The sequence below is a fragment of the Harpia harpyja genome, chromosome 4, assembly GCF_026419915.1.
Source record: "Harpia harpyja isolate bHarHar1 chromosome 4, bHarHar1 primary haplotype, whole genome shotgun sequence".
Classification (NCBI taxonomy): domain Eukaryota; kingdom Metazoa; phylum Chordata; class Aves; order Accipitriformes; family Accipitridae; genus Harpia; species Harpia harpyja.
In genome coordinates this window covers 50,252,979-50,272,963 of record NC_068943.1, presented here as the reverse complement: position 1 = coordinate 50,272,963, position 19,985 = coordinate 50,252,979, and the positions used below count along the sequence as shown (strand labels likewise).

Sequence of the window (19,985 nt, the reverse complement as noted above, 5' to 3'; positions counted from 1 at the left end):
CATTCCCAGGAAATACTGGAAAAATCTGACATCTTTTAGTAAGCTTTAAACTTTTAAGGAACGCACCTGAAAATTAATGGTGTTAACGTATAAGCACAATAAAATAGCGGCTGATAAAAATCCCTGTAAAAATGAAATACAGCTTATTCTTCTTGCAACTTTACACACAGCTTGCATTTCTTCCTAAAGTTTCAGAAAAGGCCAGGAGACAGACTATTTATCAGAAAACCATCAAGCTAGAATTTCAAGTCAGGCTAAAAAGATCTCAGCTGAGCTGCTTGCTTGTAAATAAAAGAACCTATAAAGCATGGTATGGAGCTTGATTCCCTTAGCTTTGAACCCCAAAGCTGACTGGTCAAAACCCAGACAACTCTACCCACCACCTAAATTAATCTTATTTTTAAAGTTCTGCTGCAGCATCAATCACCTTTGGATTTGCTACCAGGCTTTCCTTGTGCATCAGACTATAATACACACATGGCCCTGCTTAAGCTGTCAGCTCATTAAAGAGAGTGCATTCAAAGCTACAGCATTGTTGAGACACCCACAAACTATCTTTTTTGCATAGGCTTCTATAGGAGGCAGAAAAGCAAGCCTGGGGCCAACTATGCACAGTTGGTGCCATGGTAACAGAATGAAGCAGTTAAAAAAAAAAAAGCAGCATTGGAAATTTAACAAGATCCACATTATGTACATGGGATTCCTTAAAAAAAATTCAGCACTGGTCTGCTTTCAGATGGAGGTTAAGGTAGTTATACTTTTGATTACAGTGAAGAAGAGTTATGGATACATAATGCCTCACCTTGCAACCAGATCTATTGTGTATAATACAGCTTTAGTGAAGTCTGTATCATGAATTACATAAAATGTACTGGCTGAGCTTACCAGTTAAAATTGACTTTTTAATTTTGTTAAGCAGTAAAGTCAGGGCATGGAAGGAGGATGTAAAAGAAAAATTTATGCATCACTGGGATGGCCACTATCCAAATCTTTGCAGCTTCCAGAAGAGCTCTCATTATTTGATATAATGTATGAAACGGCTTGAAGATCTGAAAATCTACACCAAATTCTCAATCAGTCAGAAGTCTGTTGCACTATGCCACCTTACATTTGCTAAGGATTTGGCATCTCATCCCTTAAAATTTTAAACTTTTATTTGGTCATTTGGAACACCAGCACAAAGTGGTACCCATTCCCTATGGCTGCAGGGGGCTGGCTGGCTGGCGTCACATTCACAAGGTCCTTCTCTTACTACTGCTAAAGGAAATGAGAGATTTCATTTCCACAGCTCTTTAGTCAGGAATCATTTTCTTCCCTCCTCATTACAGTGTCTTTTCATTTGTTAAAACACTTTCAGGAAGAAAAGAGAAAGAAAGTGAAAGCAGCAAGATGTATTAAGATGTATAAATAAGTAAACAAACAAACAAATCTCTGCTTTCCACCTCTTACTAAATAAGATTAAACTAACTAGACCCACCTCTTATCAGAGAAAGAAGAGGTGAAGAAATGGCTGTGAGATAAGAATTAGCTTCAAGAAAAGCATCATCATTATTCTCCTTCCACTCCAAAACCTTAAACATATTCAGTCTTACTTGATTTCATCAAGATACTGCCTAGGCAAGTGAAAAGATTCCAAAAATAGTGCCAGCACCAAGACTACTTGCACTGCAACATATTCCCAGACACTTTTCTTCTGATCTATCCCTTTTGACATGACATCCAGAACATCACTAAAGCTTAGTATCGGACTGTGACATTGAACATCTGACGTTGCAGCAATTACCGAGTTACTGTGATTGAATGTCTCTCCCTGAGTAATCCCCACGGACTGGTACTCCGCATGAGAATTTGACTTTTGGAGAGAACACTGATCTTCTACGCTCTGACACAGGATGTGTTTCCAGGTTCTGCACATTCAGCATAACTCAAAGCAGCCCTGATATGAATTTCAAAAAGCAGATTAAAGTTCTGGTGTCCTGCAACCTCTATTTACCTTCAAAACAGCTACTATTTATGTCTTGTATCTAGACAAAAATTACTCTCAGCACACCCCAGTGCTTCCTAGCTTTCTCCCCTTTTCTTAGCTCTAGTGCAGTATCTTCAAAACTTGACACCAAATCTGCTCATTGTTTTAACCACTCATTGTGTTATGTGTAAGGAATACTGCCTATAAACTGTATCTTGCACTTCTTTACTATCCTTCTGGCCTTCAGAGGCTTTTATGATTCTGTCGTGGTTTAACCCCAGCCAGCAACTAAACACCACGCAGCCGCTCACTCACTCCCCCCCACCCAGTGGGATGGGGGAGAAAATCGGGAAAAGAAGCAAAACCCGTGGGTTGAGATAAGAATGGTTTAATAGAATATAAAAAGAAGAAACTAATAATGATAATGATAACACTAATAAAATGACAACAGCAATAATGAAAGGATTGGAATGTACAAATGATGCGCAGTGCAATTGCTCACCACCCGCCGACCGACACCCTGCCAGTCCCCCAGCGGCGAATCCCTGCCCCCCCCACTTCCCCGTTCCTATACTGGATGGGACGTCACATGGTATGGAATACACCGTTGGCCAGTTTGGGTCAGGTGCCCTGGCTGTGTCCTGTGCCAACTTCTTGTGCCCCTCCAGCTTTCTCACTGGCTGGGCATGAGAAGCTGAAAAATCCTTGACATTAGTCTAAACACTACTGAGTAACAACTGAAAACATCAGTGTTATCAACATTCTTTGCTCTGAACTCAAAACATAGCACTGTACCAGCTACTAGGAAGACAGTTAACTCTATCCCAGCTGAAACCAGGACAGATTCCTTCTGACACTGCCCACCTGGGAAAAGTCAGCTCTGAGAAAGGATTTTGTTTTGGTTTCTCAAAGGAAAAGAATATGTAAGAAAAAAAACCCCAACTCCTCCATCAAATCAACTGCCTTACTCATTAGTCATGCAAACATTTCGGGGCATTTCACGTACAAGAGCTCTAATTCTGTTCCCTCCAGATTAAGAACCAAAACTTCCACTACAGCGTGTCAGCCTTAGCGGGTGCATAGGTAGTATGACTTCATGCACACTGATGGACTTGGTCCAAATTTGTTTTGGATTTCCAATACAAGACAGACATTCATTCCTTCTTTACTATGTTTCTGCCATTCCTTTATCATTCAACTGGGAAAAGCTAAATTGAAGCATATAGTCCAAAGTGGACACGTGATAAAAAGTGCAATATATCCTCAGGTAGGCATCAAATCCAAATTCTGCCTTGGGATGCAAGCATAAAGCTTCTGCAAGTATCTAAGAGAGAGAGAACTATGCCAAGATTTAATCGAGATCACTGAGTAGAAGTGTAATGCTCAAGTTGTCTGAATTGCCAGAACCAGAAGCTGGAATGATACCTGTGCCTTTTGGAAATACAACACTTTATATGATCCAATGCATGGCTCCAGTCAACTTCCTTTCCCTGCTCTCACAGGCATCTAAAGCCCAGGCTATTAGTCCTTTATTGTTTTCTATTCCAAAGTTTTATCCTGTTTCAAGACTGTCTCTCATTCCTTGCTGTCTGACAATACTTTTAGCTTTTCAGAAGTTTTAATTCTACTAATTATTTATATTCCAAAAAGTAATATTTTTGATGGATAATGCTGTTCTTGGCCAAAGGCTTTTTCACCCCTTTTTCTACCCACGTAGCCTGTGGAACCATTTTTGTTTTGCTAAAATGTCCAAAGAAGGGACACTTTTATCAGCATTGAAATACATAGCACCTTTCTTGTCTTATATAAAAATTAAGCCCAATCTGCCATCTGTTCAATCTGTCACATCTAACACTTCCTGCAAAAGAGAGCTAGTTTGATCATCACCCATCTAGACTTTGATAGAGTGATCACAGGATCCTGTCTAAAGGATAGTAACAAATTTTAGTGTCTTTTCTGTTAGCAACCATAAGGTATTTTAAAATTATGATGAGATTCAGAAATATAAAAAATTTCCCCTATTATTAATAATAATTATTATAATAAATAAAACCTATTATTATGTTGTAAAGAAAGCGAAGAGTACACCATGGAGACAGAAGAGAAACTGAAGTAGTATTTGCAAAAGAAAACAGTAAAACATATTCTACCATTGACAGCAAAGCCAAGGCTGAGTGGTTCTGAAAGAGCTCATGCCTTGCACATCCTCAGTGATAAGGCAGAACCCCTATAGGAAATGTGGGAAGCCTAGACCAGGGGGAACAGCAAACAGATCTCAGGTTTGGCCAGGTTTGTTCTGCTATGTTCAGGCAGTAGCATACAGTACCAGTACAGCCAAGTGAAGATCATTTCTGAGAGCTAGTAGAGAGCCCACAGAGGTTTGGCTGCTGAGAAAAACAAATAAAACTAATTTTGACCTAAGATACATTTCTCTAATATAAAGAGATTTTTCCATAACACAAGTTTGATGACTTCACATTCCATAAGTCAGTAAGTTGAAATCATTGTTTTATGACTACACTGAGCATAAAGCTTAGTGCTTGAAAACAAACCCATGTTTACTGCAACATCAACATTCATTCACTTTTTACAGTTTTTCCACGGGTGAAGACTGAGATGCCAACAGCCCTTTAAGGAAACTATCTTTCATATCTACCATTGTTCATCAGACAGTCAAGCCAGATGTTAAGTATGAAACTCCAAACACTGATCATTCTGATAAATGTGAGATGACAGATAAAAAAAACAGGGAGATGCAGAAAGAATAACCATGATTGATTTTTACCAAACAGAATACTCACTGGTTTGTTGTACTGCAGGGCTTGGTATCTGTAATGTATAGCAATCAGTTGTGAGCAGCTCAGAAGGCACCGCAGTTGTTCTCACGTAATCAGAGTATGGGGGATTGCAGAGTCCCCTGATAGTTATTTACTTTACCAGCCATGAAAGGCAGAAATCTGGCTTATATATTTTAAAATTCTTTAGCACTGGATTTTCTGAAGATGTGTAGGGAAACAGCATTTCCAAGAGAGGAAACAGGTCAGAGAAGGGAGTTTTTCCCCAGAATGGGAATGATCTCTTCTTGACATAGTCCTGGACCACTTCCATCCTCAGCAGGCATTTTTGCTTATAATTCAATCTATTTTATCTTCTAAAAATATAACACTGAAGAGTGGCAGTGACAAGGGGCAAACAGACGATATAAGACAAAAGATGGTTGTGATAAAGAGAATAAATAGGTGCTGTGATGAGAGAAGAAAAGTGAATCTGCTTCAGGACTCGAAGCAGACAGGCATACAGGGCTGTGTTTGCTTAGAAGCACACCACAGCATCATACAGCAGTTTCTGGCAAAAGTGAATGATAATACATTCCACCGCTGACGTTTGCAGAGAGCCTTGCAAAAACTTTAAAGCTCTTGGTCTTTGGGACTTCAAATAACAAGTAGAAAGAATCTCAGCTTAATATTTCAACCTTCAACCCTCACAGGATTTATGACTGACTTAAAAGATAATGTTTTTTCCATCACTAACACACCTGTGTTTTTTCCAGAGGTTAAAAATCCAGGTAATGACCCAGACTGACCCTGCTCAGCTTACAAATGCTGAGAAGAGCCTTACTTGCAAATGTATGGCTTCTTTTCTTTTAAATAAATGAAGAATTACGTAAAATACTGAGTCCTTGCTTTTGTTAGCTAAGACACTGCTAAGCCCTTCTGTCAGTCTGGAACTGCACAAGAGCCTGTGTATAAAGGAAGATTACGAAACAACCCCTGAACAAAGCAGTCATCGGCTCACCTGATCTCTGTAGGGCATGGACCAAAACCACTAAGCACCTGAAAAGTTTCACCTAAGTCCAACATTTAGGTGTTACTGAGACTGTCAGAGCATATACCCTATGTTGCCTAACTCCACGGATTTATGAAGTGCGGTCAACACTCATGCTTCCACCAGTACATGTACAACCCTGCAGCCTGCTGCTGCTGAGCTGTTCAGCAGCTGAGCTGCTCTTTACTCCGGCAGGACTCTCTAACATGTGCTGCTCACCTACAGAATCCAATGCACATCATGAGCTCATTTTATATATTCAAGACTACCAAAATGAGACCGCCAGTACAGGCTAGCTGTATACATTTACGTAGCTCTGAGTTTGAGGAACCCACTCTGGAAGCAGCATAGGTATTTTCAAGTCCCCACAGTGCAAGAACCAAATGCAAGTCTTGTTTGCACCAGGAGAAACCCCAAAACTCTGTGCCATTGGGTGCTTGCCCTCCAGAGAGTGAACACCATACCACAGCTGCTAATTTTCTTTAGGAGAGGATGCCTCTAACCTACCTCTCCCCTATCCATCTTCTGCTGGATGGACTCTCCTCTCAGTTTTCTAGTTTTTGCTAATCCTATGCCTAAACAGGTTATTCTCCCCAGAAGCTAAAGGATAAAAGCAGGTACATAACTTAGAGCTGAGAATTCCCCTAGTTGAGCAAGCCCTGATGTGAGCATTTCACCATGACTGGTCTCCCACTGCCTGGGGTTTCAAACGGAGGTCTGTCAGCTGAGATCAGCCCAGAAACTGCCGTGGGTAACAAAGGAACATGCAGAGAGGGATGATCTATACACTTAAGCTTAAGTCAATCCCCTGAGAGCTTTAAAGAAGACCAGTAATTTGATAATGAACCAGAATAAAGCAAGCTATAAACATCTTTTGCAGCATAAACTGCTGTTAGATTAGGTTTGTAAAACATCTCACGAGGAAAAGGGGGGTATTGTTGTGAAAAGCACAATTTTAAAATCTCTCATATTTTATTTTTGGGGTTTTTTTTTAAATTATATTTATCAATCGTATAAGATTCCAGGGTGTACAAACAAGTGATATCATGAATAATCCACTGAAAATTAATTCTGCACATTGGTTCTACAGTTTTAAAGGTAATAAATCATCAATCACCACCACAGGACCACAGCATCTATTTCATGCATGAAGCAGCACTTTATCATGGTAAATTTAGCTGTGTATTATTAAACTGACTGTAGTCTCTGGCCAGCTAGTAGAACCTGAATAGGTTTTCACATTATATTCCTCAGAGCTCAAAATAAATCAAAAAGTCTCAGCTTTATGTACCTATGTGATTTTTAGAAAATTACTTAACCATTTCAACTACTGAATACTCAGCAAGTGTGCAGTTAGTCTGAGGACTAGAAGTTCAAGGAAAATATCTCCTCAGCTGCCACGGCTCTGGCATAACAATCATACTACAGATTAAAAAGTTAATTTAGTCTCCATGCAGTCAAGTAGATTTTGTTTGCTCATTTGTAGTGAGGTTTTTGGGGGGTTGGGTTGGGTTGGGGGTTTTTTTTGAGTGTCAGTGAATTAGTCTATACCAACAGAAAAGCATAGTCACATGCAAACAATGTGGCTATAGCCTGTTCCTCTAGAAATCAATGGCAATATTTCTACAAGAGGATCAAACTGTGTATGATCAATTTCTCATTCAAATCCATTTCTTCTTCCCACCAAAAATGAAATTAAAGCAATTTAAGCATTTTCCAAATCCCTCTGTCCCTTCTCCCCATGGTTTACCGGCCATTCTTTTATTGAGGAAAAGAAATTTTCTCCTCTGTTTATGTTCTAAAGGACGTATTATGTGTGGCCAACTGTGCCAAGGTTTTATTCCAACCCCACCTGTTTCCTTCACTATATACATATTGATTTTTCATACTTTAACTACTGTGGGAAACAAAGATTTAGGGAAAGAGTTGACTATCAAGTATGAAACATATGTTCCTGTGAAAATAAATCAAAAGAGAATTCTTGTGTGACCAGTTCTTTGCAGCAAACTTCCTCTCTCCTTCTGACATTCCGTTTTTCTTAAAAATCAAAATGGGGTTGAACAGGCTAGAAACGGTACTTTGGAACTACCCATGTCATCTGCTAACCTACAGCACCCCAAGGGTTGCAAGGTCAATTGTCACTCCCGGCAATCGTAATTCTTATTCCTGCTTCAAGGACTCTGCTGTTTGGCAAGAAAACAGGCCCAACAATCCTTGTTCAGTATTTTCTTGATTCTACTTTGAATCTCTCTCCTTCGTGTGTGTAAGAAATAACATAGGATATATTTGTATACGGATTTCTCTTCTTTTTTATATCTTTAGCAAAGGGGGTGACTGAAAAAGGATATTCCACTCTTTTCATTCAAGACAGTCAAGGACCAGAACGTCTAACGTTAAGATATGTTCAACAAATTCACAGAGTTCTGCCTATTTACCTGCAAGATTCTGGACTTACCGTTTCAACATGTCTGTTACTGTGATGAACACAGGGTCACAGCACTGGGATCTGAAATGCTCATCACACTGACATTCAGAAGCGACCAAAGCATACCCAAGGCAACTCTCTTGGCTTTTTTTTAATCTGAGATATTAAGAAAAAAAAAAGTTTTCAAAAGAAAAGTCTCTAATAAATTTAGAAAGACCTTGTTCATCTATATGAAGTTATAAAGCTTTGCACCTACCACAAATTTCTGTTTGCCTGTCCTTTTACACTGCACTGCTAGGTAAGTCCCACTCATACGGCTTTATTCCTATGCCTATTCAGGCCAACTGTCAGAAACAGGAGTCAACTTGAGTCTTTCCACTGACTTTAACCTCACCTAAAGTGATGACAGGAATAACTGCAGCACAGCAGAACCTCATCTAAAGGCTGCACAATCATGTACTTCTCTCTCTCCACAACTTCAACAACCATCACCATAGCGTTTCCCCATCTAGTTCTATTTTCCTGAACAGCAGTTAAATACTTTGTGCAATTCCTTGACTTAACAGGAAAAAGCACCAAACCACAGTCAAAATCATATTCACAGTAATTGTGACTTTTAATCTATCAGTGACTAAAATCTGCAATTCCTCAAGGAGAACAGTTATCTTACTAGCCTACCATTACCTATTTAGCAAGCAAACACTGCTGTCCCTTAGCGGTCACCAAAGCAGTGTCAAAAGGAAACAGGCAAAAAATTATTCCAATCTCCAGAAATGTAATCACAGTTCCTGACATAACAGCTCGAGTGCTACTCACATATAGTTCTTCTTCTGAAGCATTAGATATAGCCTGGCACACAGCAAGGCTTTCAGAATATTAATTTATTGCAGAGAGTGGGTCTAATTTCCTGCCCTTGGTACAGTAATAGATTGGCAACACTTGTATTAATTCTACTTTCTCTCTTGTTGTTGAATCTCACAGCCTGTATATTTGAATATTGAGCTTATTTGTATAGCTACAATATAACTTATACGTTACCACACCGTGTGCTTTCTTGCACTTGACCTATCCTTTTGAAACAGATTTAGAATTTCCCACAAATAGGTTCACATCCTATCTGGAGTTTTGTACAAAAGCATTTATACTGCATGGAAGGAAGGGGGTGTGTGGTGTGTGTGAATGTAGCCCACGTCTATATATTTTCCTGAGAAGCACATATTACCTTACAATGAAATTGGAAATGTAAAAATCCTCTCTGATAAACATTTTAACTTTTCACCAAATACCCTGGCAGTGGGATAGCAGTTCCCAGGCACCTACATTGGATTACTCTCTGCACTCTCTGCCTCAGACAGGGGTTACACTTTTTTGAAACAGAAAGGCAATTTCATGTTAGCTCTGTGCAATTGGAAAAGAAAAAAAAAAATCTATTTCTCTTCTCAGTGACATTCCAGGAAAGTTTTCTATCCCACAGTACCTTTGGTTCATGTTAAATTTATCAAAATTACCATCTAGACAAACTGAGAGATGAAAGGTACTTAAGGCTATAGTTAGAAATAGTCATAAGGCTAAAACTAACCATTACGAATTATTCAAGAACTCCTTCAAACCTACAACCTTTCTAAGACTATTTAGCTAAGTTTCTTGATAATCTAGAAAACAAAACAAAAACACCCTCCTAACGATTGACCAAAAATTTGTAATTTAACATGTTAGTTATACGGTGCCGTATATCTATGTAACATATAATTAAATTATTATCAAGCAATGCATAGCAGCCTTTGTAACTGAAGTTAATTCACCGCTTTTACTTTAATTAATCTGATATGATAATAGCTATATAGATGAATAGTCCTATTTGTGCAGCTGAGTGAACATTTTCTATTTGATTTAAAATGAGACAAGTGGCCCCCTAAATTAATAAAAGCTACCATGTATGGACACACATAAAATGAATAATCAAATTCTTCCCCCATGCAGTTAATCTGAGATTTTTTTTCCAAGTGCTAAAGCACAGGCACCTATAGGAACTTCATACCGTCATAAACTTCATGCTGCCATATTAACCAGACAGCACTCTGTCATTTAAACAGCTGCTAGACAAGGACTAACAAGAGGAACCAGGAGGAATTCCTACATCTGTCTCACACTGAATAATATACAACCCACTATCAAAAATAAATCAAGGAAAAACAAACATTTTACAGGAGTCTCATCTTTTTACTCACTCGTAGGTTTGCAGTGATACATCTCGGTGTTGGTACAGGTGAAAGCTGGCCTTCATGGGAACAGGCATAGTACTGTTAAAACTACAAAAACTGCGTCAGGTCTGGATATGATCCCAAGTTTATCTGACGAGCTGTATTATACAGAGGTAGAAAACACACGCACTCATCTTTCACCAATACACAAAGGAAATTAAGCCTATTTCTTACTACACTGCTCCCAATGTATAAACGGAAACAAAATATAACCCAAATAGAAAACATTAATTAATTGCTGCCTTAAAGCAGCACTTGGAGGACAACACTGTGTTTTACAAGGACTCTCACACCCAACTCTCAGCTGGGTTTGTGTTGTGTAAGGAAACAAGGCCAGACCATTCTTCTTTTCAAGGATTCTGGTCAACAATATCTATTACTTTGATCTGCATAACATTTCTTCTGCAATGCCCAAAGCATAGTTTCCAAATCTAAATTTAATTAAAGTTTACTTATCAACATGGTCTGAACTTTAAGTTTGTATCAGACTCCCTGAACCACATGATTTCTTGTACTGCCAAGTTTAGTGAGGAATACTTTGCCCTTTAAAAGACCAGGTCCCCAAATCAGCAAATGCTGCTTTTGTACTTAAAACGAGGAACACACAGAAAAGCTTACAGAAGACAATAGCATCACTTTAGCACGTTAGGTTACAGCTGTTTGTAAATGACCACAAATCAGGGCCAAAGATACAAGGCTATACATACTGAAACTGCAACTTCAATGCATTAAGACGACTGCAACCAAACGTACCTACTAAGCTATTTTTTTACTTCAGAGTAACGTGCATTGTCCCTGGCCTGATGGATCATTCTGATTATGCTTACATGCACATCACTAAACTTTTAAGCAGTTCTACAATGCTGAAAGAGCAATGTAGTGAAAGCCATCTGGATCTTCCACTGAAAATCTTTATTAGATCCTTCTGCACTGCTAGACTCAACCTCTTTTGCCACTTTTGCCACATCACTGAATCTGTCCAATTTTCATCACTGAATCTTCAGTCAAATCCCACCAGATTAAAGCAGGTGCAATGGATTTCACACTTTGCAGAGAGATGGCTGACAAATTGATTTTTAAGAATATATATTGTTGCAGCAAGAAATTATAAAAAGAGAAGAACTTAACTATTTAATAGCAAAACTGAGAATCCAAATAACTGGATTACCTCCGTTCTTGTCTGCAGATAGTCTAAACTGTGTTTATAAAAGGCAGCAGGAGTCCATCTCTGCCCCATATAACAGATAGCGAAACTAGCACTGTAGTTTTTAACCTTATGTTAGATTTTTAGTTGGTCTTCCAACGTAATTGCTTTTTCAACAGCAGTAACAATCAAAGGACTCACAGTAATGACTTTCACAAATAGTCAAGATTAATTTAGTAAAAAGTGGATAGAAAACATATTTTGCTTTCTCCCTTTTAAAAAGGAAAGCTCAGATTTAGTAGCAGAGTTCAACTAACACAGACTTTTCACCTATGTCATGGCAGCAATTGTTTGAAAAGTTAAATATTTTGTAATGAAAGATTTCTGCCTTCCAATACGCAGGGGAAGAATCCTGCCTTACAAAAAACTCTGGTAGAGGAGTAGAGGGTATATAACAAGAAATTCACATTTCTACACTATCAACTGCTAGAATTGCTAAAGTAGCTGCAGTCCTACTTCTCCGTTCTCAATCTCAAGAGAAGACTTGCAGTAGGCACCTTCAAGTGCTCAAGACACCAAAAGCCAGGGGGAGCTCAGAGATGCTACGGAAGTAAAAATCCTGAGTGCCCACCGTGAGTCAGTCAGGATCAACACTGCCATGATGGCAGCTACACCATGGCTGGCAGATATTCTAATACATGTCCTATTTCTCATCTGATAGCAGAACAAGGCGGGCAGGATATCAATCTGATATCTGAGACTGACTAAAAACTGCACAGTCATTAACAAAACCTTTCAATTATTATATTTGTCACCCACAAATAAGTGATATATCAAGTGGTCATTACCTACATCATTTCTTACCATTTCAAGTTTGGAAATGCTGGAGCTCTGGTTGCCCCTATAATCTAATTCTGCTCTCCCACACCTCCATTTTCTGGAAGCAGGGATACTGTTAAAAAACAGTGTAAATCCACTATAATCCAACTTCAGGTAACTGGATTATGACATTTTCCCTTCTTTGGAGTCCTTCACTTTGATATTTTCTTTTCTTCAGAGTCCTTCACTTTACAACCTATGCACTCCTTAATACAACTCTGAATCTGTCTAACCTTATCTAGCTTCTTTTTCTCAAAAAACCCTCAGAAACTACAACTTCTCTTTTGAGCAACTTTATCATCTGTGCTCACTAGGGTGCAACTCGAACCTTCAGCATCAAACACAGACTGGTCCCATTACAGCTACAACAGTACCTTCACACCTGAGTGACATTTCCCTACAGATGGCAATCAGCTTCTGAACCCAGTTTCAGGAGTGAAGAGAAAGGAGATCCTGTTCAGTTCATCCTCCTCTTTCCTTTCCGCATCCGGCAATTGTGCACTTGCTACTCCATCTGTAACCGCTCTGGGGAAGAGAGCTCTCTGCCTCCGGGCTGCAGGCCCCCAAGCATGACTGGTGGAGCTGCTCTCTCCCTCTCCTTTTTCATGGAGACTGAAGATGCTTCATCCCTTGCACTGTTTTACAAGGTACAGGGGTTGTCAAGAGCTCTGTACTAGGTTCACTGTTTCCAGTGAAGCAGAGAGAGCCCGACATGCTTCCGCGCTACTAAAAGCTGCAGAGGCAGCTCCTACCATGTCTTCAGTGAGGGCCCAAGCCCAGCACTGGGGTGATCAATGAAGGCAGCACCTTGGGGAGAGAAAGGCATTGCAATTTTTTGACTGTCTTCAAATGTGGACTGAGACTCTCCATGGCAAATCCCAATCTTATTGAAAGCAGACAGTGGAAGAATAGAACTTCTTGAAAGAAAAGTTGCAAGATTTCCTTCAGATCAGAACATTATGGGCAAAAAGGGATTGCTGCCTCCTTCCCCTGGAATAAATTTCTAAGTCCCAGCTCATATTTCCATGACACCACTCAAAAAAAAAAAACCAAAACAAAACAAAATCAACCAACCCTGCTCCTAAAAGCCTGTGAACTCAGTGGGAACATGCAAGTCTATAAAGTCAGCCACCTGCATAGACAGAAGCAGTATCAAACCCAAATGATTTCATTAGCTAGACCAGTATCTCCAACATGACAACACAGCGAGTCATTTTGTTTTCACAAGAAGCAAGATTACAGCACACATATCAGCACACACACGCATTTCTATAGCACAGCACACAAGAGCCTAAAGCAGACAAGCGGTCATTTATTCTAAGTGCTTCAGGTGTTCATTTAATACAACCTGCCCGTACTCCTAGAAGACATGCTAGGGTATTCTGGCAGCTTGTCTTTCAAAGTCTGCCCAATTCCATCCTCATATGCACTCAAGCTGCTGGCTCCTGGATAACATAGCTGCTGGGAAGCAACAGGGCAGCACAAGACCCCGTCATCAGCCTGGCACCAGTCCTACACCTTAGAGCATTTCCTAGAGTGGCAGGTAATATGGGTGGTGTGTATCACATACCCCTACCTTGGCAACTAACTTTACTTCAGGAAGACCATGTTAATCAGAATCCTTGCTTTCCCACCGCTATGTAAGAAGAGTAGTTTTAGGTCTGCATCATCCCCTGAGATAAATATTTTCGCTCATTTCTGAAGAAGGTTATTTAACAGGTCAATTAGCCTCCTGCTAATCATCTCTCATGCCGGATAACAGTCTAGCACTGTAGACAAAAGTATACAAAAGCATTCTGGCTATTCTACTCCTCTAACTTTTCCAGCTATGCCAAACTCTTCAGTCTCAGAAATATTTTCAGTTTCCCTTCATTGTATATAGATGAATGTGTTGCTATTTTACATGTTTTAATGCATGCTCATGACTCAAGCTTCACGTGGCTCAGACAGAAGAAACACCATCACTTGGAAAACGTGTTCACTTGACTGAACACAAAACGTGAGACGTAACTAGTTACTATGTGAGTATCATGGACACTGTATTAGAGGATTCCATGTCAACTGACTGTCAGTGATATCCCAAGGGTTCAGCTTAAAAATAAAATTACTATTTTGACCCTTTCAAAATATCTGGGAAGTGTTTTGATAAACTATTTTATTTTTTATGCAATTATCACTATTAAATTTCTTACTAGTCTCTGAATTTCTAGCTACTTACTGTTCATTTTTCTTATCCATGGTTCACAGTTTAATTTCGTGACCTACATCCAGTAAAAGTTTACAATGACAAAAACACGATAATCCCATGCTGTAGTTATAAAATTGGTTAAATACATTAGGAATGTTTTTACAGGAGAAAATTATATGGCTCTGCAGAAAATTTTACAAGCAAAGATATTTAGACAAGTGCTACATCAGAAGTAGCGCCATATGTTCCTGTACTTCAGCATGAAAGACAAAATGCCTGTAAAATGAAAAGCAATGAATTTTTTCCAAAAGCTACTGCCCGGAGAACTTAAAAATACGCACTTATTTTAAGTACCAAATAATCAGACCAATCTAATTAGGAAGAAGATAATTAAAAGACTAACAGGTTGCTAAATCATGCTCAGGACACACAACCTGGTGTTTGTTCTAGTTTATAAGTAAGATTAAAATAGTAACAGTACGAATGCCTCTTTAATCTCTGCACAGGTTTGAAACATTAAATTGCACTCAGACCACATTTCACCATAAGAAGTGCCATTAAAACCTCACTACTTAGAATGGCAGGAAACTGCTGTAATTGCAGTAACTTTTTACTCATAACAAGAATTGTTACTGTAGTCCTGTCATCACATATCACTGACTGAAAATGGTTAGGCTGTCATTTTTGAACGTCAAAGCCTGATTCCCCCCTGAGTGTACATTACTATGGAGCTTTAACATCCTGGACTGAATTCTGATCAGTGCCATTCATAAACATTTTTAGAAATGACTCTGCTACAGTTACTTTGTACGAGAAACCTCCATCTTTTGACAGACAGCGAGAACCTTTACCCAGTCTTCCCTCAAACACAGCCACTGCTTCACATGACTTTAAGTAAACATTTCAGGCTGCAGTATTTGACAGATAGCAGCAGCAACCACCTACCTGCTAGAAATGAGTCTACTGGCATTCAGCCAAAAAAATATCAAAATACGCTAGTTCACCAAGTTCCTATCTTCCACATCTGCCAAGTCACACAGATATTCAGACTGAGAGTCCTCATGGAGATTTATATCTGCTAAGTACCGCTTCCCCTCTTCCCTGGCATATTCACAAGATGCCACACTATTGATTGATACTAAGGGCCAAATTACCATCTTGCCGAAATATTGTGTTCTCATTTTTTTAGCGTGTAAGAGCTTTCATTTTCAAATTTCATCCTGATGAAAGATGAATACTCCTTTTGATTGTACCAGTTAGCAAGCTGAAATCCTCAGCTGATAGCTGACCATGCCATCCAATTTGTATCAGCATCTTGATTTCCCAAATGAAGACAACTACAGCCACACAACTATTCTGCAACATTAAAAACAGGCCACAAGAAACAAGACAGCTTTACTAGAGGAAGCTATATTTTTCTATCGCAGCACTTCAAGTTTGGATTTGTTGTAAATCACTTTATGTGCAAGGACACTTTTAAGCACCCCTGTAAAGGCAAAAGGTACATTAACATCTTCCAATATGCCTGCTGTACACACACAAAAAATAATTAGGAATAGCTTTGTTCCCCACTGGCCTGGTTAGCATAATTCAGGAAATTCAGGAAGGAAGGAAATACTGCCTTAAAAGTTGATGTTGAGAGGAAACACATTGACAATGTTTGTATGAAGCTAATTGTTCATAAAGGTGTTTTCTAGGCATGTGAGTACCCTCAGCCCCAGTTTTTACACCACACAAACCAGACTAATCCAAGAAAAAAGCTGTTAGAAAAGTGGTATGATGCAACAGAATAATCAGTAACTAAAACTCAGGAAACCTGGATTTAAGGTTTAGTTGGTGGCTGATTAATCCTGTCTTGTCATTTGTTTAGCTCAAGGTTCTCCATACACAAGATGATCACAATGTTTGCTTCATCAGTAAATTGTTTTGAGAACTACTGATAAAAAGCTCTAAGTAATAACCAGGCACTACTAACAGGTGTAAGCATTTACTCAGGTTAACAGCGCATCCATAGGTCTCTACATACATCAAGGTCTCAACTTCATAAAGTCATTTTTTGTGATTTTGTGCAACCGATACTTTGGCTACAATTAGGGGAGCATTCACGCACGTAAATCTATGCAAGTTCCACACGTTGATGCTATCTTGATCTACACACGAGAGATCTCCAGGGATAGAACTACCATGAGTTAATCCATCTCCAGCTGAAAAGCCAAAGCTCTCTAGTCAGGGCTGCTTTATCTCCTAACAGTCATGCAAGACTGGTCCACAAGCCTCCGCCAGCTCAAACTCCACAGTTAGAAGCTGGAGCAAAGAGAGGACTTTCTGATGGCTTTCCACAACAACTAAGTGAGCAAAGAAAACCAGCAACATCCTCCTCTCGTCTGGCTCCGCTGGCTGATACCACAGTCCCCACCTCTGAGATCACAGACTTGCTTTGGACCTTTCAGAAGCTCACAGGACTCACCGAAACACAGAAGCAAGCTTACGCAGCATGAACCAGGGCAAAAGGTTTTGGCCCAACAGATTGGGCCTGAAAAGAATGGAGTTAGTGCAATGATAATTTCCAGAAGATGCATAAATACCATTAGCCTGATGACCAACATGTTACAGATTTTCAGTCTTTCCCTCTGCCAGGTATTCATGAATTCAACAAAATTTAAATGTACCACAGACACACAAAATAGATATCACTGAACATTTATTTTGGTGGCTTCCAGATCTGATAAATACTTGGGTTTGGGTTTTTCAGAGTTTGGCTTCGTGGTTTTGAGGATTAAGTTAAGTTTTCTGCACAATACACAATTAAAAACACGTTTTCACAAAACCAGAGCAAGATAACAGGATACAAGATCTGATGATCCCACTGCAGCGATGCCATACCAGAAGGTGAAGAAAGCCAGAGTCACCTGTGCAGTGAGGAGCACACCTTGATTTTGAGGAAGGCAGAGGATGCTCAGATCTCTCTGAGAATACTCCCCACCCAATGGGAACAGGCATTAGCAAACTTGCATGCAATGAAATTGATACCAAGCCTTATCTGACCAGCTATCACTAAAATCTCACACCTCCACACAGTCAGCCTCTAGCCCAGCTGACTGGTTCGCAGCTACCAGGCCACATCTTGCATGGCTTGGAGGATGAGCCCCGACGGAGTTGAAAGCTGACAGGGCCACAGATGACAGCTTAGTCAGCATCGTGCCAAGCCAAGATTTACAGCCTCATACATCCCTGAACCTCCACAGATTTGCCGCTGGCTTGAGCACTGAATCAGAAATATATTTGGACTGCTAAAGGGATGGTGTTTACATGCAGAAAAGAACTGGGCCTGCAATCTGTAGGTCAAAGAGCTACTTCTGATTTACACCATTAAAAATAGAGAACTGTTTGTTGAAATATGTTTCTTTATGTATGCAACAAATGTCTCTGGATGTGGCTAAAACTGACAATGTTCTCAGCTTTATCCTCTCCAGATTCCTGATCAGACTTCTGGAGCAGTGAAGAAACTGTCTCTCAAAGAACCTTTTCCCCTGTGTTTCACCAGATACAATGGGACACAAATTTAGCTCTTAGTAAGCACCGTATCAACAGTCATGTTAGCTAGATGAGTAAACCAACTGGCTGGTTTATACATCATTTAACTAGCACGACTATTCATACTCCTGAAGCACCTGAATACTATGCTGATAGGTAAAAACACAGACCAGTGAGGCTCAGTGTTTGGAATTCAGATGTTCCTGGTTCCCTCGGAAACAGCATTTCCTAATAAACAGAATACAAACATTATCTGGATTTTTCTCACTCTGGGCAGTGAAAATCTACTATCACTTTCATCTTCCATTACAGATCCTTTCCCATGAGTTTCAAGAGCCTCTTGCTTCCTATGCATCATGATGTATTTCTGAGCAGCACTACAAGAACAAATCAATTAAAACCTAACAAAATTTTGGGTGTATTAAAAGCACTTAATTAAAAATGTTAAATTTGAGAGCAAGTGTCACCTGACTGCATCTTCACAGTCAACACCCTGTTTCTCCTGTAACAAGGACAATGAATATCCAAGAATCTCACATTAGGTTTAGTGACATGTAGGATTAATATCTAACATCAATTTACTGAAAAATACATCTGCTAAGTGCACCTCTACGAAACACAAAGCAGACAGAGCCAAGGGTTGCTACACTTAAAGTATAGATCTTTTCATATTGACAAATTCAACAGGTATTTTGCTCTCAAAGCAAACAAATTATTTCTCATTCAAACATTCTTCACTAATCCTTCAAATATCCATTTTCTAAACTGATATCAGAATCAACTCTGTCAATTTGGTCAGTTAAAAAAAAATAAAATAAAATAGAAACACCATCAAGCAACAGAGGTGGAATAGAATATGTTGCCCAGGAAACTTAGCTTCAGTGCCTGAAGTACACATTTCCAGGTGGCAGTTCATAAGTGTTACTTGTCATTTAAGTACAATACCCTTTGTTTAATTTGGATTGTTGTAGAGTTATCATGAAAAAGGGTCAAGCAAGTCCTTTTGTGCTAAATCTCTTTTTGTACTTCCCCAAGTATCTTTTCAGTATTCTATGGGTCTACAACCGGATGTACTTGCAGCAGTGTGATCAATACAAGGAGTTAGCACTATCGAATTCATTCTTGACAAAACCAGGATGATGGAGTGACTTGAGAGGATAAAACTCTGAGATCCAAGCTTCCAAGACAGTCTGATCAGTCACTTCCATGCTGTCAGGCAATCCAGCAATTCATTTTTATCAGTCTGAATACAACTTCTCAGTACGCTCCAAAAGGTTAAGAAATCTTTCCATTTTATTACATTCATAAAGAAGGTAAAATATGCAAATACCAATGTCTTAATGCTGAAATTAGGATTTATTTTAATATGCTTAGGATGCTTTTGTCCTCCTAGTTCTCCAAATTATTTGCATATGCTGTGATTGCAAGCTGTCAAAATGTAGCATTCAGCATTATTGATTGGAGAGTAGACCAGCTGTCAAGTTCCAACAATAAGGAATAAATCAAAAAGTTCGTAGCACCTGTACCTGGAGGAGACATAGATTCTGGTATCTTCTGCTGTTTAGTTAAGACTGCAGAGCCTTTGGTCTTGGTGGTTGGAGAGCTGGTTAGGAAAAAAAACATTGTTGGAATGCTTTGCTTTCATGTTTTCTTTATGGACTTAATGGTATTGCAAAAAACTAAAATTCAAAATTTAACTTCAGGTTACAAAAAATTCTAAAATGGACACAAGCAAGCAAGATGAACGACAATAAGAGACAAGT

General features: G+C 39.3%; 1 protein-coding gene across 5 annotated transcripts in view; it reads right to left on the bottom strand.

Moving 5' to 3' along the window:
* Positions 1 to 19,985, bottom strand: part of CCDC85A (coiled-coil domain containing 85A) — an 82,668-nt gene that overhangs the window by 48,817 nt on the left and 13,866 nt on the right. Inside the window, exon 3 of one of the 5 annotated variants that reach the window (XM_052783996.1) lies at positions 17,408 to 19,825. The exons of the other annotated variants lie outside the window; for them this stretch is intronic. Within the exon in view, the coding sequence (XP_052639956.1) occupies positions 19,788 to 19,825 (38 nt within the window). The 3' untranslated portion in view covers positions 17,408 to 19,787. Of the gene's footprint in view, positions 1 to 17,407; positions 19,826 to 19,985 lie in introns of those variants that run through there. 5 annotated transcript variants of the gene reach the window in all.